Genomic DNA, 25,783 nt, shown 5'->3' with positions numbered 1-25,783 from the left:
TCAGAACCGTTTTATTAGGCGGCTTAGGCGCAGGCTGCAGGTCACGTTTTCTCAGTGAATGAATGCAATGCTGCCCGCGCCGCCTTCGTCTGTTTAGATTTCGAGAACTACTGCACCTCTCACTCTCTCCATTCCCTCACACCTCTTTCTCTTTATTGTATCGCCCTTCTTCTCGGCTCGTGTCTCGTGTGTCGCTTGTACGCGCCATGCTGAGGCCCGTTGAGAGTCTTTCTATTCTCCCCTAATCTCTCGACGGCCGTGGGAGGTGAAGGGCTATTCTCGCAGTCTCTTTGTCTCGTTCTATCTTCTACATTCCTCAGCCCCTGGAGGTTCTACCGTGACCATGGCTGCCGCGGTGGACACGCGAGCCATTTCGGCCTTTTCGTCGCTGCCGGAGGCCTCAATCACATCTTTGATCGACTCGCCGACCACAGAACTCGTCGTCTCTTTCCTCCAAGCCATCGAAACCCGCGCGAAGGAGTGTGAGCAAACCAAGTCTCAAAAGATCAAACTTGAGGTCGAACTAGAGACTGTGGTGAGGACGAACGAGTCCAAGACAAAGGTTCTTCAAAATTCGAGAGACAAGGCCCTTGCGGAAGCGAGTAAACTACGCGTGGATTTGCAGACGGCCGGTAAGTCTACGGACATACTCTGCGATTCTCACCTCCGTCTAACATGCGCCTAGAAAATGCACGCTCAAGACTGGAATCCGAGATCGAGCAGCTCCGCTCTGCAACTGCCAACGAGAGTACTGAAATCAACACTCTCAAGTCGCGCATTGCCTCACTTGAGTCGGCCAACCGCGACACCCTTGCCCTGCTCGAATCAAAAACTACAGCCTACGAGAGTCTCTCCCAGGATCTCTCTGCACAACATCAGAAAGCTGTCGAACTACGGAAAACAATCACCACCCTCGAACAGTCAGTGCAGTCCGCCAATGCGGCCCTTGCAAGTGCCAGATTCAAGGAGCAGAGCCTGCAGCAAGAGGTCGAAATCCTCAAGAAGAACAACGAATGGCTGGAGAATGAGCGCAAAATCAAGGCCGAAGAGCACGCGAACTTCCGCAAGGAAAAGAATGCTCGCATCTCCGAATTGTCAAGACTGAATGAGCAGTATATTTCCGAGGTTGAGGCTTTGAAGCGGTCTGAATCGAGTCTAAAGCATCGTCTAGAGGAACAAATGACCAAATTTGAGGAGACTCTGGAGGAAATGCAAAAACTGCGGGAAGAGAAGATCTCTGCAGAAGACGCGTTCAGAGTCGAGCTTGAGAGCGTCAACCGTCTGGCCGAACTGCAAGCTGCTTCGGCCGAGACAGCCAAACAGCGCGTCCAAGAGCTGTCGGCTGCTTTGGAAGAGGCTCGGGAAGAAGCCGCTGACGAGATTGGTACTATTCGTGCGGAAATCGAGACCGAGCACAATGACCGTGTTGCTGCTGAGCAACGTGTGGCGGAGCTTGAAAAGACAATCGAACAGCTATCTAGCGAGCTTGAAGAAGCTCGTGCCAGACCAGCGACTCCTCAACGCCACACTAACGGATCTGGAGTCACCACACCTCTTCGCGCCGGAACGCCTAGCGGGATCTTCTCTCCTTCTAGTGTGTCTAGGCCGCGGGCTCAAATGACCATGACCCAACTCTTTTCGGAGTACAAGAAACTTGAGGGAGAATTGGCAGCCGAGAAACGAGTCAGTGAGCAGTTGCGAGAGAATCTTGATGCCATGGTTGAGGAGCTCGAAAACAACAAACCAGAAATTGAAGAGCTTCGAACCGAGCATGAGCGGCTTCAAAGTGAGGTGGTGGAGATGTCTGCGATTGTGGATAAGGCCAACGCCGACCGTGAGTCTGCAATCAAAGAGTTGAGAAACGCCCAGGGACAGCTTGAGAGCAGGTCTAAAGAAGTTGAAGTCTTGACACAACAACTTCGGGACATGGGCTCAGAAATTCGGTTCCTGCTGATCGAGCAACATGTCCGTGAACAAGGTGACAATCTTACACGAGAAGAATTTGATGAGCTCGAGAGGCAGGCGAAGGAGGGCATGGAACAGGATATGGCCAACCTTTCCGAAACCCAACAATTGATCAATCAACGATTGATCGTGTTCAAGAACATCCGCGAACTCCAAGAGCAAAATGAAAACCAACTCAAGACCATCCGCAATCTCGTCAGCGAGCTCGAGAGCAACGAGGCCAAGGAAAAGGAACAACAAAACCATGCTCTGAGCCAAGAACTCGAACAGGCTCGGGCACAGATCGCTTCATATCAGGACGAACTGCGGACCATGGTTGCTCAAACCAAGAGTTTCGTCAAAGAGAGAGACATGTTCCGAAACATGCTTACCAGACGCGGCCATCTTCCTGCTAATGTCCAGCCAACCGACTTCTCAAGATCTCTACCTATACCCGCTGGTGGTGCAGAGTCTGCCGCTGGATCTGTTGCGGACGGAGAGAATGATTACGCCAAGTTGCTCAAAGATCTTCAGCAGCACTTCGACTCCTACCGACAGGAGGCGGCAACCGATCACAGCGCTCTGAAGAACCAAGTCGACGAATTGAGTAGGAAGAACTCGCAGTTGCAGGCCGAGATCAGCCGTACTGTGGGCCAGCTTACCGCTGCCAACCAACGCTACGAGATGCTACAGGCGAATTACAACTCTTTGAAGGCCGAAAACGCCGAGATCCAGAAGAGGTCGTGGGCTGCCATGGAGAATGCAACAAAGCAGGAGCTCAAGACACAACAAGTCGCTGAAGAGCTTGTGGAAGCTCGAGGTTTGCTTGACAGCCTGCGACGGGATGCAGCCAATCTCAAGGCAGAGAAGGATCTCTGGAAGAGTGTTGAGAAGCGACTGATCGAGGACAATGAGTCCCTGCGCAATGAGAGAGGCCGACTAGACCAGCTGAATGCGAGTCTACAGACCATGATCAACGAGCGGGAACAGACGGATGCAGAAAGTCGCCGGAGACTCCAATCGCAAACGGAAGCCCTCGAGTCCGAACTACAGTCTGTAAAGAGAAAGCTCAACGAGGAGATCGAAGAGAGTAAAAAGGCTGCATTGAGACGTGAATATGAACACGAACAATCCCAGAAGAGAATCGACGATCTGGTGACGAGCCTCAGCGCAGCCAAGGAAGAGCTTGCCTCGGCCAAGACTGCTAGAGATCATCTACAGGCCAGGGTGGACGAACTTGCGGTTGAGCTTCGCTCGGCGGAAGAACGATTAGAGGTCTTGACGAAACCTGCAGAACCGAGTAGTGAGACCAACGGCCAAGAAGACACTTCCCTTAGCAAAGAGCAAGAATTGGCAGTTGAGATTTCCGAACTTAGGAGAGATCTTGAGCTCAAGGTGGCCGAGCTTGAGCGTGCCAATGAGCAGGTGGAAGTGTACAAGAATATCAGTCAGTCGAGCGAGGAACGACTGCAAGAGCTTTCAGAAACCAACGATCAATACCGCGAAGAGACCGAAAGTGCCCTCGCCGAAAAAGAGGCCAAGATCAAAGAGCTGGAGCAACGAATCGAGGATATCTCGTCCGAGCTCACCACGACCAACAACGAGCTTTCCAAGTTGCGCGATGAACAGGCTGAGTTCACGCAGAAGATGGAAGAGCAGAAAGCGAACTTCGAGGCTGAGATTGAGCGGCTCAAAGAAGAGGCGGAGAAGAATGCTGAGCAAGCGCAGTTCAACCTGGAGGCTTCAAAGATCCAAGCACAAATCGCCACCGAGGCTCAACAGAACTACGAAAACGAGCTTGTTAAGCATGCCGAAGCCGCCAAAAACGTGCACACAGTTCGAGAAGAAGCCAATCAACTCCGACTGGAACTGGTGGATCTCCGGACTCAAGCTGCTACCTACAAGTCTGATCTTGAACAGAAAGAAGCTAGCTGGGTCGAGATGAAAGAGCGTTTTGAGAAAGAGATATCTGATCTCAAGAAACGACGGGAAGAGGTCGTCCAACAGAACAATCTTCTTCACAGCCAGTTGGAGAGTGTTACCCAACAAATCACCACTCTCCAACGTGACCGTGCTGCTTTAACTGGAGGAGACAATGAAGAGGTTCCAGAGCAATCTTCGGCCGAGCTAGACAGATTGCAGGAGGTGATCACATACCTTCGTCGCGAGAAGGACATTGTCGACGTTCAATACCAGCTGTCCCTTCAAGAGGCCAAGAGATTGCGGCAGCAGCTGGACTTCACCCAGTCTCAACTCGACGAGACTCGTCTCAAACTGGACCAACAACGTCGTGCAGAGGCGGATTCGGAGCGAAACAAACTGGAACACAGTAAACTCATGGAGTCCCTTAACGAATTGAACCTCTACCGAGAAAGCAGCGTAACGCTCAGGGCGGAGGCCAAGCAGGCGGCCCAGGCTCTTGCTGAAAAGTCTCAACGGGTGGAGGAACTGGAAGGACAGATGCAATCCCTGCAGGCTCGTGTAGCAGAGCTGGAGAACTTGGTTGAACTTCGAGAAGGCGAGCTGAAGCTCAGCCAAGAGGATCGTGACCATTGGCAGCAACGCTGTCAAAACATCTTGTCCAAGTATGATCGTGTCGATCCTGCCGAACTGGAGGCACTCAAAGAGAAGATCAGCAGCCTGGAGACGGAACGGGATGAGCTGAAGAGCGAGCTGGACAAAGTAAAGATCGAGCGGGACGAGGCGCAGAAAGCTCTCCAGGACCAGATCAATGCGACACAGTCGGCGGTTGAAGCCGCCAAAGGTGATTTGAAGACCCGCCTCGAAAACCAATTCAAGGAAGTCCTGAGGAAGAACAGGGCTGCCTTGGGAGAGCGGAAAGCCGAGCTGGACGCCGCCCTTGCACAACAGGCTGACCTACAAACGGAGCTTGAATCCCTGAAGGAGCAGCTAGCTGCAGCTCAGACACAAGGCCACGCAGATGGTCCGGCCACCAGCACAAACCAGGTCAACGGTGAACAACAGACCAGCACCGAAGAAGCAACTGCCACGGCTACCACTCCGAACACTGATGTTTCCCAACTTGAGACAAGAATCAAAGAACTTGAAAACTCGCTTGCCGAGAAGGAGAAGGAGCTTGAAGCAATCAATGCGTCAGCAGAAGAGAAATTCAAGACCAGAGTTACCGCTATGGAAAAGATTCTCAACGCCCGATTGGCCGAGGTTAAGCACCAGGCCGCCGAAGCGAAGAAGGCCGCTCTGGACGAACTTACTGAGAGATTGACGGCTCGCCACCAAGAGGAGCTGGAAGCCTTGAGAGCGGGTTCGATCCCAGTTGCTGCAGAACTACAAGAACCAGCCGAAGAAGGTGCCAAGACATCCAGTACGCTCGACCCGGCGCAGATTCCGGACGAAGTGCTGTTGGCTCTGCCTGAGGCCAAAGCGAGGTTGCTTGTGGCCAAACACGAGGTCTTGCGCAGAATCCTGCAGACCAACATCAAGAAGCAAGTGGAAAAGGAGAAAGAAGCTCTGCGAAAAGAGCTCACCGAGCAACTGGGTGCTGGTGGCACAGGTGATGGAGCCACTGCTGCTAAGGTTCAAGAACTAGAGCAGAAGTTTACTGCCGAGAAAGAGGAAATAATACAACAGAAGGTCGCGGAGTTTAATGCTGAGAGGGAATCTATCATCAAACAATACGAAGAAAAGCTTGCACGTGAGAAGCAAGACCTGGTCATTAAGCATAAGGAGGAGCTGAACAATCAGAAGCTCGAGTTTGACAAAGAAGCCCAGAGAAAGATTGATGAGCAAATCAAGAATGCCGAACAAATGTGGGAGAAACGTGGTGCTGTCAAATTCAACATGGCTCAAAGTCGAGCAGCCCTCGCCACGGCCAAACTTGAAGTTGTCAAGAAAGCGGCAGAAGAGACTCCTGAGAAGCCAGTGGGCGAGGTATGGAGTATCGCTAAGGACGCCAAACCACCTGCTGCTCCGAAGCCAGCACCGACAGCAGCGGCTGCCACTGCACCCCCTGCCGCCCCTGCGCAATCACCAGCAAAGGCTGAGCCAAAGCAAGACAAGAAGCCTGATACTGAGGGTAAAGCCAATGGTAATGTTCAACCTCATGCCCAGCCTGCAGCAACAGCAACCGAGAAACCGGCGCAAACTCAACCTCCTGCAGCGACACCGACCTCTCAGCCTGCTCAACCAGCACAGATGAATACTTCTCATGCCGCTCCTAAACCCGCAGATGCACAGTCTAGTCAGGCTGCGCCCAAGCCTACCACCCAAGCGACCAATGAACCAGCCAAACCTCAGCAGCCAAGCACTGGAGCAGCCTTGATGCACCAGCTCCAATCTGGCATTCCGCGAGGTGGATCTATTAGGGGTAATCGTGGTAGCGGAATCCCGAGAGGTCGCGGAGCCCCTCGTGGTCGCGGTGGGGCAACACATGCCAACGCTGGTATGCATCAGCAAGGTCGTGGCGGGAATCAGAGTCCGGGTCGAGGGGCCTTGAACCCTCAAGCTGCGCAGTTCACTCCTGGCGGCGGCAACAAGCGGGCTCGTGATGATGGTGAAGGTGCGGACGGAGGTGGACAGGGAAAACGGATTCGTGGAGAGGGAGGAGCTGCATAGATGATGGTCGAGGTTCTGATTCTTTTTCTATGTTACATGTAATCGGAAGAGGGTTGTGTCTTCTTCGGCAATTGCGAGGCGATGCATGGATCGGGGTGGATTGTGTGCTTGACACAGTGCTGGAACAGGCGTTTACCAGCCAGAGATGCCGTTGCACAGTGGGATACAGCTAGAATAGGTCCATGTACGATGAAAACAAGACAGTGGATGGTGTTCCCACTACAATGCAAGTATTTTGCCTCCTTCTGATGGGCAGGTTTGTTCAGACATCAAGTTCTTCTCCATTAATGAGTGGTTTAGTGACTGTAAGGTTGGCTACCACCTTCCCGCCACCACCAGGATCCCGCCACTAGTGAAATCCTACTATACCGCGCGCGTTTGTACGCACTACGCAACGAATAAGTTGATGCCGAGTCTGCGATTTTATATAGAGAATAACTATAAATCTAGCTACTCTAGTATCGCGTAGATCGTCTCTCTATCTAGTAGAATAGCGTAGAATAACTCGCTTTCCTCCTATAAGTGCCCTCTAGCCTTAAAGACGTCGACGACGTCCTAGAAGCGCTTCTTATCCTACTTACGAAGGCGTTTATTACTAGCCTCTTCTTTATCTTCTCGTACGCGCTTACGTACGGCTAGTAACTTAGTCTAAAGCACTCTAGCCCTAGAATCGACTACGATAAAGCCGCGTATAAATAGACGCTAGGCTTTACGTAGAGAGCGAGTTAGTTTATAACTAATAGACGCGTTTAGAGTCGTTAGCGAGGCGGTATCTATTAGCGTTCTAAGCGTACGTACGTTCTGAGACTTAGAACGCTCCGAGGTAGTTAGTCTAGTCTATTTATAGACTATAATCTCTAGTTTATTAAGTACTCTATTAGGTACGATCGGCTAGAGGCTACTTCTGCGCTAGTCTATAGAGATATATTACCTAGTAAAGCTCTATTAACGCGTACGATAATAGAGAACGTTAAACTAGGCGCGTAAGACTTAAGACTCGCCTACTAGAATAAATTCCTCAAGGTTTTAAGCGTAGTAAGCCTTAAGGCGACTAAATAGACCTAAATCGTACGGCTAATAGAGATACGACGTATAAGGTAGTAGATAAACGAGCGTAATCTAGTTTATAAGGTAAAGATAGATAAACTCGCCTATTACGTAACTTCCGTGGCTATCTAGAATAAGGAGTCGCTAGTACGAGGCGTCGTCTTAATAACGCTCTCGACGACTCTTAGAAATAAATATCTCTTTTAGCTACTCGAGAGCGTACTTATTCGTCGTCTAGCCTCTCTCTATAAAGCCCTAACGCTAATTAGGATACTTAGGCGATAGTAGAAACTAGTAGTTAAGCGGTTAATTTAGTAGTCTATTACGATAAATAACTAAGGGCTTTATAGCGTCGTTCGCGGCGAAGATATACTCTAGGATCGAGACTTAGTCTATAGAACTACTCGTAATTAAGAGAGATAGCCTCGTACGTCGATTAAAGACTATAGACTTCTTCTATAAGTAGCTTATTTAAAAGTCTATCTCGTCTATATTCTAGATATTCTTCGGTAGAATCTAGAAGCGTCGTACGACTTTAGAAAGATACGTAAACTAGCCGTCTAGTTAATAAGAAATAGTAGTCTAGATTCTACTAGCGTCGAGCGCTCTATTACGCGTATAACTTAACTTAGGTCGTCGCTTAATAAAGCGAGAGACCTAGTATATACCGAGCCTAACGAAGAGGTACCTTTAGCGCGCGAGATCCTACGTAACGCGCGCTAGTTGCGTACGATTAACTAGTATATATTATAACTATAGGTCTCGAATATATATAGCTAGAATATCTTTCTATTGCCGCGTAAGATTTGTATACGAGACCTCTTCTTATCCTTTAGGTCTCGCGCCGTTAGCGCGGTCGCGTATAGTTAATCTTAAGGCGCCTGCGTAGAGCGCCGCCTATCGTACAGTCTTTACGATACTAGAATCGAGTGTAACGAGAGCCTAGCTAGTAGGATCTATAACGACGACGTGGTAGAAGGTCAATTGGTAGAGGAATACGAAGGTTTTGTTGATAGGTAGGTAGTAGGGGCGCGTGCTACGCGCTATGGCGGGATCCTGGTGGTGGCGGGAAGGTGGTAGCCAACCTTAGAACCACGTGATAAGGCTGAAAGTCCCTTGCACAGCCTGGCCTTCATCTCTGGTGGCAGTGCGGAGGCGGACCCCGGCTCGCCTTGACCTGAAGCCCACATGTGATATACATACTACAGTGGTACTACTTGCACAACGCTACAGATACCATACATTGTTCCAGTTCAAGTTCTCATCTTGTCACGCTGCCCACCGATCAAATCGCAAGTCCATCCTAGATCCAGCGCACTGCAGGGGTCGTTTATTTGAAACGCTCGGACAGGGCCGTGAACCTCCCTCCGCCCCCTAAATTCGGATACCTACCTACCTACCTACTACCTACACTGCCAGTAGGCTGCTGCACTCTACGACCACTGCCTTACACCGCAGTACTGCTCTACTACGATACGATACGATACTCTACACTCTACCTTGGAACTCCGAAAACAAACTCGTGCAAACACACACCTTACGACGCGGAACTAAAGTCCACGAAGCCCAATCGAATCGGTTGTAACGACGACGGAACCGGCTTGATCCTTCCAGTCGCGATTTCCCTTGGAACTGTTACTGTTGCGGTCTTCAAGTTCAGCCGGCCTACCAATCGACCGGACGACTGTCACGCTGCATTTGAACGAGCAGAAACAGAGACACGACGCAGACACTTTCGTCCTCGCGCAGCTGAGGAAGGATACCCAAGCACCAACCTCAAGGAACCAGAAACAAAGCGTAGCACGCGCATCCTTCCTCTGATCCAATCCGAAACGGAACGGAGGGTTAAGAACACAACGCATCATGGCCGACAAGAAACCGACCTCTACCGCGCCAGGCGGTAGTAGTGGTGCAGGCAAACCGAAATACATTTCGTCATCTGGCCATGTTTTGGAAAGGTACGTATATGACACACCACCAGATTACATCATACTCTAATTCATATCACTACACTCCTCCCTATTTTCACTGGGCATTTTGTTAACTCATTGATCTGTGTTATATAGTCCTCCCCTAACGGCCCGAATCTCCCGATTCTCGCACGACGTGTACAATTTCTTCGGATTATATCTAGTTTCACTGTTTAGTTTGGACCCGTATGCTGCGGCGGAGGGGTCGCGGTTTAATACGAGACAAAGGAGGCCGAATACGAATACGAACACGCGAACTGCACCCAGAGGCGGAGGCGGGTTTGGATTCGGATTCGGGGGAAGAGCAAGTGGTCGTGGTTCCGGTGGTGGTAGTGGTAGAAGAATGGGGACGGTGGATGATGTGAGAGGTCCAGAGTGTGGGAGTTGTGGGTAGGTAGGCAAGACAACAGAACCACGAAAGTTGATGAGAGGTCTGTGAGATGCAGTGGTGGATATTGAAAGAACGTATTCCGCGTGATTTGCGTGGCAGGGGATCGGTTGATCATAATCCCAACTGATTCAAGATGAGTATCAAGAGACCATGGTGTACGGAGTCCTGTGATCGTATTGATTGTATGGAGTACGGGGAATATCAAGAAGTATTGTTATACATTAATCATCATACACTGGTTCACGTTGCATGTGGAAAAATGGACTTTGCTTCCAAACACTGGTACGACTTCAGTTGTGATGATTGACTTGTTTGTAGTATTGCTACGCTGTGTTGCGTTAAGCCTTGGTTCCTCGAGAGAACAAAAACAACTTGTCGCTGGTTGACATTGACAAGATATCGACACACAAGATGAAAAGGTGTGTCATATAGAACCACCTTGGTTTTTAACGCCAACGTTGAAGTCGCACCCGAAACGCCAAACCATTATAGACACTTCAAAGCCATGCCGCCCGGTCATACTGGAACATCAAATCTTTCCGCCCTCGACAGCCGTCACAGGGATATCGCCCGCGATATCCGCACTTGCGGTCTCTGCTCTGCCAGCACGTCTCTTCTTCAACACATTTTCGATAAACGCCTCGCCCGCCTTGTAACTGCTTCGGACCAGAGGGCCACTGGCCACATACAAGAAGCCCATTTCCAGAGAGCGGACGCGCCACTGCTCAAAGACATCCGGTGTGACATATTCATGGACGGGCATGTGTCGTTTCGTGGGCCGCATGTACTGGCCGAATGTGACAACGTCGACATCAATAGCCCTCAACTCTCGCAACGCGTCCCAGATCTGATCTTCTCGCTCGCCCAGACCCAGCATGATGGACGTCTTTGTGATGAGGCCCGGTTTAGCCTCCTTGGCGGCCTTGAGCACACTCAGGGACTGGCGGAAAGTGGCGCGACGGTCTCGCACCTGAGGAGTCAAGGCTTCGACGGTCTCAATGTTGTGCGCATAGACGTCCAACCCGGACGTGGCGACCAATTTGACCATTTCCAAATCCCCCGCGTAGTCGCCGGTCAAACACTCGACCAGAATCGAAGGGGCCTTGGATTTGATCTTGCGCACTGTCTCGGCGAAATGGTGGGCGCCGCCATCGGCCAGGTCGTCCCGGTCCACACTTGTTAGTACTACATATCCCAATCCCCATCGTGACAATGCTTCCGCCGTGTGTTCGGGCTCATGCGGGTCTAACGGAGGCGGCGCCTTGGATGTCTTGACGCTGCAGAACCGACAACCGCGTGTACATGTGTCGCCCATGAGCATGATCGTCGCCGTCGCGGCCGACTTGCTGCTCCCGCCCCAGCAGTCCGAGATGTTGGGACATCGCGCCTCTTCGCAGACTGTATGTAGGTTCAGGCCGCGCAGGTCGTTTTTGATTTTCTTGTACGATGCCGTGTCCGGGATAGGCGTTTTCAGCCATGGTGGGAGTCGCGTGATTTCTTTCTTTTTCCCTTTCGGTCCAACGAGGGCGGTCTTCAGCGCGTATGCCTCGGATGGATCGAGCGGTGCTTCTTTGGCGGATACAAAGTCCGCAAATGATGGTCCCGCATTGAGTTTGTCGGCGAACGTCGTCGCTCGAGCCGCTCTAGGTCTGGCTGTGACACCGGTGGTGGGGAGGTCATCGGTCGTGGTGGCGAAGGATCGGGTTGATGTGGAAGTTGAGTTTATGGGAAGAAACACTTTGAAGGGCGACGACCACAGACGACCGTGCAGACAACGGCTATGAGACATTGTTGCAACCATCGCTGAGGTTTTGAGGCGACGACGGCGTCGATTTGCGAACGGTATACAATGTTGTAGGTGAGTGGTGGGATGAGATGGTGATTAATGAACGGCGATGGAAGTGCACTATTATTGGGCAAATCAAAAGAGTCCCATACGACTCGCATTGGCCCGATTGGCGGCGGCGAGCACAGCGAAGGATAAAGAGGCCGGTCACGTGAAAGCGGTTACCATCGGAGCACGCTGCTTTTGTCTGCTGTTTGGACTCGATGCATCTGCAGCTAAAGCAGCGCCTCCAGCACGATCTCAACTTCGTGCAAGTGACGCGAAGTACAGGCGGTAGCACGACAGAATTCTGGCGTTGAAAACTTGAAGCGATAAATGCTGGCATCGCACAATTTAATTGGCTCTTCTAGGCTCCCGTTGTGCAACTTGAGACTCATTGAACAAACGATACACGAGAAATGACCCGGTCAATGCGAAGAGTCAAGCCCATCGCCTCTAGCAGTTCAAGTTCCTGCCTCAACCAAAACACCATCGCGCCGTTGCGCCAGTCTGTATCCCCCAGTCTAGAAACCATGCCATACAAACATAGCGGCCGTTGCTTCAGTTGCATTCTTATGCTCATCGCTTCCCCAACGCCGTGCATAAAATCGTTCGAAAGAGGTCAGTGGTAGTTCAAGGATCGACTACCGTTGTATGATCATTCCCTTTCTGCCGCACCGTTCATGGTGCAACAATGTCCTTTTCTCCGGTCATAAAACGTGCACTGGCCCAGAGCAGAGTTTTGAGCACGTCCAGTTCCTCATCATTTCGAGGAACGTACACAAACAGGAAAGTATCTCCAATGCCAAACATGTACTTCTTCCAGCCGAAGTACCAGGGTTGAGTCCTAGCACATCGATGTCGCTCGGCCCAGCCTTTCTCAACGATGACCTTGGCGTCTGCAGGGGAAAAGTACAGATGGACAGATGCTTCGCCATGAATGTGGCCCAACTCTCCTTTCGATCTGATAGCGGTGTCGGGAAGCTCCTTTGACTTGGAGAGAAGATCGTGATGGACGAAGAGTGCAATGTGGTGCTTTTCGAAGACGGAAAGTTTTTGTTCCAATAGTCCGCTGTTCTTTTTCACAAGAGATGCAAACACAGAGAGGATCCGCTGCTGGGCATTAGTTCGACGAACAAACAGCAAGAAAAAGGACAGATTTTCCACTCACCGAGTTCATGTCTTTTGGAGCGAATTGATTAAACTGCCGTTGCGGAGCGATCCCCTTCACCACTGGTCGTTCTCCAGCACGCTCCGGCAGCGCTTCAATCTCCTTATGACAACCTGTCCTTGGATAGTCCCCGGTCCAGAGGGTCTCGTCGGCTGCGAGGGTGAAGGGCCTGACAAAAAAAGAGACTTCCAACCAACCCCGGACGTTGTAAGGAGGGCCACCGGGACCTAAAGACTTGTACAGTCGATAGTCCTGCACACACCAATAGACGAAACTGATGAGCCATACCGCGAAGGTAGTAGCACAGAATAGCGACGGTATTGAAAGAGAGGAGGCCGTAGGTCGGGGAGGATCGGTAGCATTGGGGAGATTGTACAGGTCCATGGTAACGAAATTGTAGGAGGATGTGTAGCTGGACCGGCGGAGATATGAACTGGGGAGGCAGAGATCAAGGTAGGTAGGTATGGAGTGCCTGGTTGGGAATAATGAAAAGCAGAAAGTGAATACGGCGGCGGTGTGCCTGTGATTTCATCTACTGAAAGTTCATTTGTTACCTCAGAGAGGGATCGTCCTCAAGAGCCATATGAGAGAGGTTGGCAGTTTGTACACAATGGAACCGACGTATCGGATGGCGTACCGTCCAAACATAAGGCCAGGACACGACGAGGTTTGCAGTGTATGAAGTGAGGAAACAAAATATGAGGGAACGGTGAATTGATAGGAGAGGCTAATAAGGTACCAGGGAATACTGGTACCCAACAGTTCTACTACTGGCGCCGGCATCATAACACACTGCAGATGCTCAGAACCTGACCTCATAGTCCTACTGGCATACGTTTGCTGATATGCCTCTGCGGCTGCACGTGGCCAGGTCATTCGGACAGGGACAGCGCAGGCAACAAATCTACCACCATTATAGTACGAGACGGTATGGCTTAAAATCCTTACCTAGGTACCTTGGGTAGGTACGGAGCCTTCACTGAAGTCGAAGCAGAGGTGCCCAGACAAGGGCGGTTCCGGAAGCATCGAGGCCCCTAAAAGCAGGTACCAGCTCAAGCCTGTTCAAGTGCAAAGTTGCGCGGCTAAAGAGGCCTCAAGACGTGGGATTGCGGCGGTGAATGTGGGATGTGCAGAGAGCAAAGGATGACATCAGTTTTCAAGACGTGCATTTGGACGTGGGAGGCCAAACAATTGTCGTCATTGGCAGTGTCACTCAGGCTCTTTTAGTCTCCGGCATTTCCACCAGTCATATCGCTCCATGTTCGAGCAAGGCTTCGAGTTGAAGGGCAGGATGAGGCGGCGGTAGATCACCATCCACGGCCAAAGAAACTACCTTACACGGTACAAAGTAGTTTTCATACTGTGGACGCTATCCATGCAGTGTCGTACCTAAGGTCAGTGACAGTGCCGAGTCCCAGTTTCCTGTGGGATTTGATGACCGCGGACAGGGGAAGGAGGCCCAGCTTGAATGCCTACCTACGAGTAGTATGTCGGCATGCTAGTATCTGTACTTGAGTATATTATTATATTCTCCCCACGCCTCACCTTGGCCATTTCGTGGCAATGTGTAGGAGATATGGCCCTACTAGTATACTAGTAGTCCATTCGGTTGTACTTGTTAAATAGAACAAGCGGTGGCGGGATATCCCGCCCTACCACCATGCCGCCGTACAGTAAACCAACCGACAATAATACAACTACCGCCGGCCGCACCCAAACACCCTCTCTACCAAGGGATGTAAGCAAGGCACAGTCAGAAGCTTGTGGTTCCAGCCACAGCGAGAGGCATTTATTATTCAATCGAAATGTATACTTGGTATCTGGTCGTGTGGTCCGATTGTATGGCGTAGTTGATACGATGAGTAAGCGACCGGTCTCAGGCTCCCACTGTGTCGGAGAATCTGTTGTTCCCATCCGAGGCCACCCGCACCGCCGCGTGACTCCAGTGTGCCTCTAAAGTTGTACTGTGAGGACAGCAGTCATGCTACAATCGTCCGGCCGCACCTTGAGTACCATGCAGTGTTTATCACTCTGAGGAGCATCCCCATCTTCACAGTACAGTGATATCTCTACCGCAACAGTGACTGGAACCGCTTCAACATCAACAGTACTAGTACTATATATATACCCTGCCCAGCGGTATCGCGCGTCAGCCAACTGCTGCGTCATCCGTCTCAGCCAAGCGATCACGGGGACCAGACCAATTTACCGCAGGGTCTGCCGGTGCCAGTGTTCGAGGCCTTTTGCCTGCGCAGTTTCGCTTCTCTACCACTCAGATTGCTACTCAGCAACTACCACGAGAAAGCCCTGGACTCCTTTGACGGATCGACTACTAGTACTAGCCTTGCCCGTCGAACCACCCTGTCTGCCCCTCGTCTTCTGTTTTGTGTCCAGGGCAATATCGGACCAGTCAATCGAATCCACCTCGCCGCTTCGATATTTGATAAACTCCATTTTCTCCGGCATTGCTCAACATCACCATATCAACATCCTTTCCAGCTGATGCTGTGATCGCACGACCAGACGGTGTCGTGTTTTCCCGTCTCGATTGACATCTTTCACCGTGGCTTCCCCAAGTCTCCAAACTTGGGTTTCCGAACTCTCGCAGCATTTCCTCAGCCTGACCCAACCGCTGCTACAATATTTGCCCGCCGACATCCACGAAGCCGTCAATACCGCGCTTACAGACTATTCGACCGCCTCGTTTACTACCGTCGCCGCAGTCCTTCTTTCCCTCCTCTTCTTCCTCTTCCGCTCTCTGATGAGTGCCTACGGTAACTACGGTACCTATGGTGGTGGCCGTAGTGGTGGCTCTCCTTACACCAGCAATGTCGCCGACCCGTATACCCGCAATTTGTCGAACCACTTCGAGTACATTGATGCCGACCATGATATTCTACAAGACCCTTACCAATCGTCGGGAACAAGAGGACACACCAAGGAGGACGACCCAGATGCCCCGGATGTCATAATGGTCCGGTACATGGCCACTCTACTGCCTGTCCAGTTTCCCCCATATTCTATCAGTGAAGGGAAAGCCTACGTCCATCAACTGAGAAATGCCGTCGCCAAATGGCTACAAACTGACCCTAGGCGGGTGAGACTGGTCTACAAAAAGCGCGACTTGAAACATGATTCCTGGCCCCTCAGAAAATACCGCATGAAGCAAAATAGCGAAGTCGCAGCCATCCTGACCGAAGGCACCCTCGACTACAGCGATAGGGAGAGTCATACGTCCAGTGGAGAGGACAGCGTGGCGTCTTCCAACCAAAACCCGCGCCGGCGGCCTCGAGCATTGTCGTCTGTCAGACACCGTAGCGACGATCAAATTCCACAACCTACGCCGTCGAGCAGCTCACAGTTTCTCTCCCCCAACGGTCACGTTTCTTCCAAATCGAAACAATCATCTGGTGGCAATCGAAAGGGAGATCTGGACGATCGTAGCAACCGACGGGACCCGTCACGAAATCGAGGAACAGGACCTTCTGGTGCTCCCACTCCGAGCGCAACCCCGGCACCAACGACACGCGCTGCAGACCCCAGTACTCCTTTGGGAAAACTACAAACGTTGTCCGATGTGTTTCATGAGGAGTGGCTTCCTCTTTGCCGCAAGTTCATCTCCAACCCCCCTTCGGATCCTGAGGCCAGATTAAAAGAGCACCGCAAGCTGAGCGAGAGCGTAATGCAACACATCACACTCAAAGCCGATGCTGTTGACGTCGATTCTCCTGAAACTCGCACCTTCAGGAAGGCTTTGCTTGGTGAAGTGGACTCCACGATGAAGTCACTGGATGCTGCACTGAAAAGATAATCGCCAGAAAGAGTGATGGGTGCGCAGTTCAGACATTGACTGGCGTTCAAGTTGGCATTGGGAAGTGGTTTCATGATCTCAAGGCGTGCATTGTGGGGTGGCACTTATAGATGGATGTAGCATGTCAGTCATTGGGGTGTCCGACGGCTTGGGACGTAGCATGACTCGGTGCCGGTTGGGTACTCGGCGGTCTAGTGTTTACTGGGTGGGCGGCTGCATTGTTAGAATTGCCAATACATTGTACCATTGCGATCTTGAGATTGGTGGCCGAGTTAGCTATTCTTGACCTTGTCCTGTATTCTTCCCCAGTGAAGACAACACAAGAACATGTCAGTCAGATTCGCAGCACAAGTCTCGCCCGCAACCGTAGACGAAGTGATATACCGTAGTGGGAGTGATGATACTAATGTACTTCAGTCGTACTGCCTGGCACAGTAGTAGGGCCAGTTTGCTTTGGAGGTATTTGGGTCAGTGACATTGCTAGGTACTAATTGCTATTTATATCCAAGTGAACCCAATAATTACCTATATTGCGTCATAGGACTGTGCAGTGTGTTCGATTCAACCTCGAGTCGATGCCTCCATGTGAGGATATATGACCAGGGAAGGCAGTGACTGATCTAGGACGTTTGAATTTCTAGGTTGGTCTCAAGCAGCAATCAAGTCTATCTCGGTATCGTTGACGGTGTCCGGGTTTTGTATACAGTACAACTACCGCCGCTGCCGAGAAGCGGTGTCGTTTCGCTTCCCCATCGGAACCCACAAGGATCGGCATGACAGACGACGACCCTATCAACTGACTGACCGCGCGGATTTCAAACATTATTGCTTTTTGTTTTGAATTGTCGAGCTCAGCTCCCAAGTTGGACAAATCATTATCCCGGACCTCGTGGCTTTACAGTCTATTATTGTTGATCTTACCGCTATTCCGGGTTCGAGTAGTATCTTTGACCGGACCAGACCGGACCAGAACCTCTTCCCTCCGAGCCTTTCTCTCGCACATAGCTGCACACAGAATACACACGTTGCTCGTAATCAGGTCGAGCGACGGCCAAACAAAATGACAGACGCCCGAACCAACATGCCAGACTCGAATGGCGGACACGCAAGAGAGTACGAACCGACGAGTCTTGATGCGAAGCAACATGGAATTGCACAGTAAGTGACCGAACCAAACCTACAACTACTGTAGTTATTGTTATATGTACTGTACTTCCCGGAATCTCTCCCCTTGTGTCTGTTTTATTCTTCAGACCGCCGTTTTGTTTTTCCCAGATCGGATCTGAGCTTCAAGTTCCGTCTCATTTATACCCTGCCATTGCTGTGTGGAAGAGAGGATGAAATGCATTTCAAGGGTGGCATTGAAGGATGAATGAGTAAATGACGGGATGTTGAAATCCAAACCAATGCCGGGAGAGGGGAGTTGCAGCGGGAGATATTTATTCACGCTGCAATTTGAACCCGATGGGCTGTTGTTGAAGAAAGAATGTCTGTTTGATAGAAATGGAAGTGCTCTCCTTCACTTTGAAAAATTCTTGAGAAGAGAAGAAAAGAGAGAGCAGAGGGAGGAGGAGGAGGATGATGATATGTCCATCATCCGAACCAAAAGTCCTTTTTTCCAACCCGGTCCCACCCCCGAACCCTTGATCAAGAAATCAATTCACCCAAGACCCCAGATCCCCCGACCGAACGATCCGATCCCATTCATTGCTCTTTCTTCTTTATTTGCTCTCGAGCTTTTCTCTTCCATCCCATTTGCTGTTAACCAACCAAAAGAACCGAAAACTAACATATCTTTTCTTTTCTTCCAGAAACACAATCGACGAACAGAAATCAAACTACGGCATCAAAACTGCCGTCGACCGCGACCTTGGCCGCCGAATGCCCGCAACCACAAGTAAATCCACCACAGGCGCACCATCACTGCCCGAAATCGGCGCGGGCCAAACATTCAGCGAGAGCGTCGACGAGGCCCTAAAGGGTTCGGAAGGACAAGCGAGCGATAAGGCCCGTCGGATTGATGAGTCTATTACTACGGACGATAACAGGGGTGATTTGCATGATAAGGCGGCGGCGAAGCAGCCGTGATTGAGATTTCTGGATATATAGACTAACGAATACCAATCATTGGGTCTTTTTTCCAACGTTTGATATGGGCATTGCATTTGAAAGTTTTGCATGTAATTTCGCGGACCTCGGAAGAGCAGACACTACCACTACCACGACCACGACACTGCCAGGTCCACCATAACTACTGAGAGAAAAAAAAAGAAAAGAAAAAACCCGGTTCTAGCTTCCTGACGCCAGGATCTCCGATCTCGATCTCCTTGAATAAGCGAAACCCTTCGTTGATGAATGTCTTGAGTCGTAACTTCGTAAGGACTCTATCGTCACTGAATCCGGGATCTTACTGTATCACCGCAATGTGCTCCTCATCCTCCGATACCCTTGGCTCCTGCCCCTTCCTAACCTAGACTTTCATGTCACTGTCGTCAGCCGTGTGTTCCTATGTTCCCGTGTTCTCGTGTTCCCGCTACTGCCGCTCTAGCCGGTTTTCAGTTCTTGCACATCCCTCCCCTGTTCAGGCTGTCCTTGCGTGTGAAGGTGGTGCTCCTGTTTGGCATGAAGATCCTCGACAGGCGCATCAACACGATAGTCCATTGTAGTGCGCAAATCACCCAGCGCCCAACAAGCAAGACATGCCACCGCGCCAAAGGGAGCTGCAATCTCATACACGACACGCAAGGAATCAGCAAATGCCTGTTTCAGGGCTCGAACCCCGGCGTCAACAACAGCAGGCGATACGCCGGGCACATTGCGCGTCGACTCCGTGGCGGCAGCGACAGTGGTAGTGATACCATTCCCAGTCACAGCCTTGATGAACATGCCAACCGACCCAGCGGGGAGTCCAGCATTGAGGACGGCGCGGCTAACTTGGCCTGGGATATTCTTGTCCAGCCGCGCATTCAGGGCCGCCGAAAGGATTGCCGTGAAGACGGTGGCCCCAACGGCTCGAGAGGAAGTCGTCACGGCTGTTGCGGTCGCAATGAGCCGATGGGGAGTGGACAGCTGCACTCCTGCGATAATCAAAATCAGTGGTGCTCCAAACCCGAACCCGGCAAGACCAGCCATGCAGAGTTGGGTGATGCCGCCGCTGTGGCTTGGTTCGACGGTGGCCCAGCCGATGATACCAGCGGTGAATAGCACATAGCCGAGAAACAATGGTTCGCGGATCGTTCGGAATTTTGTGCTTGCCATGCCCCATAGGACCGTGGACAGGCAGGTGCAAGACCAAAATGGCATGGAACGAGAGACGATGTGGAACGGGTCGCTTGGGAAGAGATTGGTAGACCTGGAACCATGCTAGTCAGCACACGACTGTTCATTTAAGGCCGGTCTTTGATGTACTGCAGGAATAATATGTCTCGTTCGAATATGTCTGGGTTGGTGGATGCAACGAGGAGGCTTGTGGGGATCAAAAGGCAAGGAGAGTAACACGAGGAACTCATGATACATCGGGGTTGAGGGCTTGCGGACATATACCAGTGTATACCAGTCTGGCTGCCCCTAGTTCAAGAGACAAGTGATGTAACAAGGTGATGGTTCTCCTTTTTTGCACATCTGCTCACTTACATAATAGGATAGAAGATGATAAAGGAGAAAAACAAGATGCCCTCGATCAAGATCAGAAGGACGCAAATGGCGAACGTTTGTCCCCGTGAACGTCCGCCCTTGAACAAGTCATGATGCAGGATGCCTCTCCTTGTGCCTTTCCACTCATATACGCCAAAGCCGATGAGGATCGCGATCCCAAGGACAAGTGTAGTCAAAGTGCGCACGTTGGTCCAGCTGTACAGGCCGCCGCCGAGGTTCAAGCCGGTCAGAAATAGTGACAACCCGGCAGTGAGTAAGAAACATCCGGGAAGGTCGAGATGGCCTAGCTTTTGCAAGAAGGAAAGGTGGTCAAGTCGTGTATGTCGTTTAGGAGGACGGTAGCCGATGAGTATCCCGAGCGCTGTGGCGGCCCAGAGGCCTAGTTGTATCCACTAGCAGACAAAGTGAGCGACAGAACAAGGGGTAAGTACATAGATGACGGGCATGACTCAAATTGAGTGTTTCGTTTATAAAAAACGATAGTAGAATGGCAGGTCCAGAAACACATCACACAGGAAACAACCGCACTTAGAACGACTGATATGAAAATTTGAATTTTGCATGAGCCAACGTACGTAGAACTTTCGCCAGCCATTCTTCTCGTCACCTCTGGTGAGGGCACCGATGATGAGTGGGCCTATGATGGCACCTATGGCTGCGGCAATGTTCATGCATGCTTGGGCCACTGTTGGTGTGAGAATGGACAAATTAGCATCCATAGGTTGGCAGTCGTCGTCACCTTGCTTAGTTCTGTTTCTGAAGGTGAGAAGAATACGTACTAGGCCTCCATTTTCGAGGCAAAATCTCACTCGGCACTGCATAGGCAAGAGGCACAGATGCGAAGCCTACGCCAATAAGCGTTTGGGCAGCGATGAGCCTGTATATTGTGCCTGAGCCCGGAGCAATTGCTGATCCGACAAGAGATATCAAACTTGTACCGACTAGAATCGTCTTTCGTGCCTGAAAAGTGTCCGAGGCGGCGGATATGACAGGGCCCAACACAGCTTGCACGAGAGACAATGAGTTGGTCACCCAAGTCTCTGCAGGAGGGTTGTTGAGGCTCTTCCCGATATAGGAAAGCTAAAAATGTGAGCAGGCTGTCAGTGAGTTACTTGAGCGGCGTAGAATGGGGCAAGCATCGAAACAAGCGCAAATGAGTAGAACTGAGGGTGATCCAAGCAATAGGTGATGTTTGTTTGTTGACACTCACCACAGCAGGCGGTCCTTGTAGAGCCACTACTTGCACCATATTCAGTAGGAACATGGACAACAGCGCGATGTAGGTGCGGGCATGGAGTTCTGGCTCTTCGTCGGGCTCATCGCAGATCAGGTTGTTGTCATTGTTGTTATCGGCAGACGAAACTGGTGGGAGGTGCTTTTCCTCGGCTGATTTGGTTTTTTCCATGATGGAGAGTACTTTGTGGCCATGAGGAACAGTCTGCGTCTTTCCAATAATGGCTTCTCCGGCACTAGAAGCCATTGTTTATGTTATGTGGTCAATCGCAGCACGGATACTCCCAGGCAACCAACCTGTAAATACCCTTATCAGGACAGGATTGTACCTTGAATGGAAGAATAAAGAGATCATGAGGGAAAAGGTCCTAAGGCAGTTTAATGGCTATGTGCTGTTCTTCTCGGACCTCAGGCTCGCCTCGGGAGGGGTGATGCAGAAGGAGCAGGGATGTCCGGGACTTGAGGTGAAACAGCAGGTCCTTCCCAGAACGGGATGCATGAACGCGATGCATGATATCTGGTACTACCGGTCTGTGCTAGCCTCTTCCGTAATGTGATCATCTGCTTGCCGTAAGCGAATTTTCATAATAAAGAGGTTGGAACTGGTGGGAGACAATCTCGCAGACCCTGCTCCCCCTGAAGGCTCAGCCTTGCCAGAAAGTACCAGGCATAGAGATTGGCGGGCTGACACGGCTTCAGGAGAGTTTCTTTCCGCAGAGTTTCTTTCAGCAGTACCCGATATTGTGGGTTACTAGTACGGTTCTGGCGTTTCGTTGTGATACGAAGCTTCTCAATCCAAAAGCCCACGTATCACGAGCTTCTTCAATGTATGGTCATGGTCGGTCACCACCTGTTCCGAAAGGCGAAAAGGTAAGTGCCCGTATCGAGAGTGTGAGATTTCCCGTCTAGAATGGATCCGATTGTAATCTCTGCACTAGTTCGAACCGTGTGAACCGGCGTGTCACCGTGAAATGGTTAGCACGCAGCTCTAGGAAGGATGGTGAAGAAGTGTGGTTGAAGCCCGCACAGCCTGTTCTCAGATGGTACTCGTCACAGCATACCTACCTCGGATACATCCAGGGTCATGGGTGAGCTAGGGTAACTGTTGTACGAGACGACTTTTGTGTAGCGTGGGCCCCGTGAAACCCTTTCTACCAGGTAACACTCAAAGGGACGGGGTGGCAAGGCGTAGCTCCTCTTCACTTTGGGATGAGTCCGTTATTCCGGATAGCTAGAAGCGCCACTTGGTTTGACGACGCCACGGACCCCGGGTTACCGAAGTATTTTATCGCGCTCCTTCATCACGGCCGGCCATGATTTGAGAGGTTCAAGAACTGGCAGGGAAATATCTCCGGTCGGCATTGGCAAGTAAAAGAGAAACACATGTACTGGCATGTTATCTTCCACCGCGGCCAAGCATCCGTATGAGAACGCTGGCCGTGCAATCTTTCGTTTTCTTGAATTTCTTGGTTCTCTTGGAGTGTATGTTGCAATCCCTCCCGTTGGGTAATCTTTGCTGGTGAACGAAGCTCGACAATTGAGAAACCACCTGAGCTCACGGGGACAGGACTTCATTATCGTTTGCTTGAAGAACGCCGATTCATGACGAATCGTGGTCCCTCCCCGTATGCCGTAATATGAGGGGAAGAATGAGGCACAGCTCGGAGTGGGATGCGGTGGGCAGTGCCCAGACTCCAGACTTGGACCAGTAATAAACGCCCAAAGGGAGTTCTGCCAGATAAGGAAGGACATTGTCAACGAGGAGGAGTATAGCAGTGTCAGTGGGTAGATCTTTAGACGTCATTGCTGCAAGAGCCGAGGCCATCGACGACTCGAGGATATGTTTAAGACTCTGGTTGCCTCGCTCTTTGCAGACCAGTGAACCATCTAAGAGTAGCTGGTTATAGGGATTGCGTGGAATATCGTTTTTCGACGCCGATTATAAAACGCCGGTGGTTTAAAGTCACAACCTCCTCGTTGTAAGCATTCTGCGTCCCCCGGGCACCATGTCTGATAACACGTCCAAACCCAAGAAGCGGGTTCTGGTGTCATACGGTGTCGACATTGACGCCATTGCTGGATGGCTGGGTTCTTACAAAGGCGAAGACTCTACCAGTGACATCTCTAGAGGTGTGTACAACCTGTGAGGCAAGGTCCAGCCCTCGACCGTGACCCAGAAATCGCGTGTCGCTCAGGAAAAGTGCCCAACAGCATCTCAATTCCGTCTTTGAAGGCTGATATTTCGTCGTTGCCGAGCAGGTTATTTCGCCGGCACTCAAGGGGTAAGAAGATTGCTGAAGCTGTTTGAGAAATATCACATCAAAGCTTCGTGGTTCATCCCGGGACACAGTCTAGAGTACGTGATCATGCTTGCCCGGGAGGCTCACAGCTGATGTCAGAATTAAACCATAGGACGTTCCCGGAAGAATGTGCCATGATTCGAGATGCTGGGCATGAGATTGGTTTGCATGGATACAGCCATGAGAATCCAGTTGACATGACGTTGGAACAACAACGTGATATTCTTGACCATACCTACCGTATGCTCACGGATTTCTGCCACGGCAAACCACCTCGCGGTACTGTTGCACCCTGGTGGGAGGTAAGCAAGGAAGCAACAGAACTTCTGCTGCAGTATGGCATCGAGTATGACCATAGCATGAACCACCATGATTGCCAGGCATATTACCTTCGGACCGGGGACGATTGGACGAAGATCGATTACAACAAAAAGGCCGCAAAATGGATGAAGCCATTCAAAAGGGGCCAAGAAACAGGGCTCGTGGAGATCCCTGCCAACTGGTACCTGGACGACCTACCGCCAATGATGTTCATGAAGGCTGTGCCCAACAGTCATGGTTGGGTAAGTTCGCGGGACGTGGAAGATCTGTGGCGGGTAAGTATTAGTCGAGAGTATGTGTGCCATGTGCGTCAATGACTGACACAGAATTAGGACCACTTTGACTATTTTTACCGAGAATATGACGAATTCATCTTTCCAATGACAATACATCCGGATGTGTCAGGTCGACCACACGTTCTGTTCATGCATGAAAGATTGATTGAGCACATCAACAAGCATGAGGGTGTCGAGTGGGTGACCATGGCGGAGATGGTCGATAACTTCAAAAGTAAGAATAAGCCTGCCGCCGGGGCTATGATGCCAGCACCACCAGGCGAGATTCTTCAGAAGGAGAAGTAAGCTGTCAAGGGACAATCATGGTCTTCTGTTGATGAGTTTCATGGCTCCTCCCAGTTTGGCGACTTTGATAACGTCCCGGAGAGTGAGACTGATTCGTGTTTGTCTCGTGGCTCTGCCGGACTCGTACTGTTTCATATCTCCCAAACGATGCCAATTCACGATATGGTCTTCATCTAAGTCTTCGTCTGTCTCTACCTCGGAAATACCGTGGAGTGTCTGCACGTACATCTCACCAGTTGTAACGAGCAGGCTTCGAGGCTCCTGTAGAATACGCCAGGTAGGCTTTGCTTCTCGTTCGCCTTGTTCATTCTTCTTGTGGACCTCAAGCACGGTATGGCTGCCCAGACTTATGGTGGCAGTTATAGGATTATACGCTGGACCATCCTCATGAGACATGATGCCTTCGCCGGGCTTGTATTCGTTAATCAAGACGTGGTTTGGTGCCTGATGTGTGGAATGTTCGAAGAATTTGTGGTCCTTCAGCCGGGAGACTGTGGACCTGAGGTAGCCTGGCAACGGTGCGTCCAGCAAAGTGTCGCGAGAAGACCCGCTTAGGCTCGAGGGCAGAGACAGCAGTCTTCGATGGGTCAAGAAGGTCCATCTCGATTGAGGTAGTTTCCGAATGTCCGCAATGATTTGCTCTTCTTCGGTAGGAGTGATGAAGTTGGGAATATAGTAGCACGAGGGCGGCAATCCCTCGATAGCGGCCACTTCCATGCCTCACAGAGACGCATCAAGACGTTGAAGAGACTGGTTAAATGCGTCGACTTGTTCATGTACAGTGTAATAGTTGTAATTCCCTGCCCAGATGGCTGCGAGTTAATGGTACGGTTGTAGGTAGTTTGCTCCTCCGCAAATGGCTCTATGACCTGTAATACGGTGCAGCAAGTGAGCAGATTGTGACAGTGCTTGGAATCGTCTAAACATACCTGGTAATTCACG

The 25,783-nt window shown here is 50.9% G+C and overlaps 8 protein-coding genes across 8 annotated transcripts; 4 read left to right on the top strand and 4 right to left on the bottom strand.

Moving 5' to 3' along the window:
* The first annotated feature begins 17 nt into the window (after nucleotides 1-17).
* On the top strand, nucleotides 18-6,806 carry HMPREF1120_05684 (nucleoprotein TPR). The gene is made up of 2 exons (XM_009159868.1): nucleotides 18-632; nucleotides 686-6,806. The coding sequence occupies exons 1-2, from the start codon at nucleotides 344-346 to the stop codon at nucleotides 6,535-6,537; spliced, it is 6,141 nt and encodes a 2,046-aa protein (XP_009158116.1). The 5' UTR covers nucleotides 18-343; the 3' UTR covers nucleotides 6,538-6,806.
* Nucleotides 6,807-10,474: 3,668 nt separating this feature from the next.
* On the bottom strand, nucleotides 10,475-11,734 carry HMPREF1120_05683 (lipoyl synthase, mitochondrial; the record flags this gene model as incomplete). The annotated part of the gene is made up of 1 exon (XM_009159867.1): nucleotides 10,475-11,734. One exon carries the CDS (start codon nucleotides 11,732-11,734, stop codon nucleotides 10,475-10,477), a length of 1,260 nt encoding a protein of 419 aa, XP_009158115.1.
* Nucleotides 11,735-12,451: 717 nt separating this feature from the next.
* HMPREF1120_05682 (uncharacterized protein) lies at nucleotides 12,452-13,325 on the bottom strand (the record flags this gene model as incomplete). The annotated part of the gene is made up of 2 exons (XM_009159866.1): nucleotides 12,452-12,883; nucleotides 12,942-13,325. 2 exons carry the CDS (start codon nucleotides 13,323-13,325, stop codon nucleotides 12,452-12,454), a joined length of 816 nt encoding a protein of 271 aa, XP_009158114.1.
* A 1,486-nt stretch (nucleotides 13,326-14,811) lies between these two features.
* On the top strand, nucleotides 14,812-17,113 carry HMPREF1120_05681 (uncharacterized protein). The gene has a single exon (XM_009159865.1). It carries the CDS (start codon nucleotides 15,703-15,705, stop codon nucleotides 16,750-16,752), a length of 1,050 nt encoding a protein of 349 aa, XP_009158113.1. The 5' UTR covers nucleotides 14,812-15,702; the 3' UTR covers nucleotides 16,753-17,113.
* A 49-nt stretch (nucleotides 17,114-17,162) lies between these two features.
* On the top strand, nucleotides 17,163-19,053 carry HMPREF1120_05680 (uncharacterized protein). The gene is made up of 2 exons (XM_009159864.1): nucleotides 17,163-17,910; nucleotides 18,564-19,053. The coding sequence occupies exons 1-2, from the start codon at nucleotides 17,813-17,815 to the stop codon at nucleotides 18,838-18,840; spliced, it is 375 nt and encodes a 124-aa protein (XP_009158112.1). The 5' UTR covers nucleotides 17,163-17,812; the 3' UTR covers nucleotides 18,841-19,053.
* Nucleotides 19,054-19,296: 243 nt separating this feature from the next.
* HMPREF1120_05679 (uncharacterized protein) lies at nucleotides 19,297-21,886 on the bottom strand (the record flags this gene model as incomplete). The annotated part of the gene is made up of 5 exons (XM_009159863.1): nucleotides 19,297-20,104; nucleotides 20,386-20,798; nucleotides 20,982-21,091; nucleotides 21,186-21,486; nucleotides 21,617-21,886. The coding sequence occupies 5 exons, from the start codon at nucleotides 21,884-21,886 to the stop codon at nucleotides 19,297-19,299; spliced, it is 1,902 nt and encodes a 633-aa protein (XP_009158111.1).
* A 1,530-nt stretch (nucleotides 21,887-23,416) lies between these two features.
* HMPREF1120_05678 (glucose 1-dehydrogenase) lies at nucleotides 23,417-25,007 on the top strand. Its single transcript, XM_009159862.1, has 4 exons — nucleotides 23,417-23,769; nucleotides 23,899-23,995; nucleotides 24,052-24,535; nucleotides 24,593-25,007. Exons 1-4 carry the CDS (start codon nucleotides 23,646-23,648, stop codon nucleotides 24,839-24,841), a joined length of 954 nt encoding a protein of 317 aa, XP_009158110.1. The 5' UTR covers nucleotides 23,417-23,645; the 3' UTR covers nucleotides 24,842-25,007.
* HMPREF1120_05677 (alkylated DNA repair protein alkB 6) lies at nucleotides 24,857-25,558 on the bottom strand (the record flags this gene model as incomplete). Its single annotated transcript, XM_009159861.1, has 1 exon — nucleotides 24,857-25,558. One exon carries the CDS (start codon nucleotides 25,556-25,558, stop codon nucleotides 24,857-24,859), a length of 702 nt encoding a protein of 233 aa, XP_009158109.1.
* Nucleotides 25,559-25,783: the final 225 nt, after the last annotated feature.

This window comes from Exophiala dermatitidis, assembly GCF_000230625.1.
Source record: "Exophiala dermatitidis NIH/UT8656 unplaced genomic scaffold supercont1.5, whole genome shotgun sequence".
NCBI classification, from domain to species: Eukaryota; Fungi; Ascomycota; class Eurotiomycetes; order Chaetothyriales; family Herpotrichiellaceae; genus Exophiala; species Exophiala dermatitidis.
This window is presented reverse-complemented; position numbering and strand designations above follow the sequence as displayed.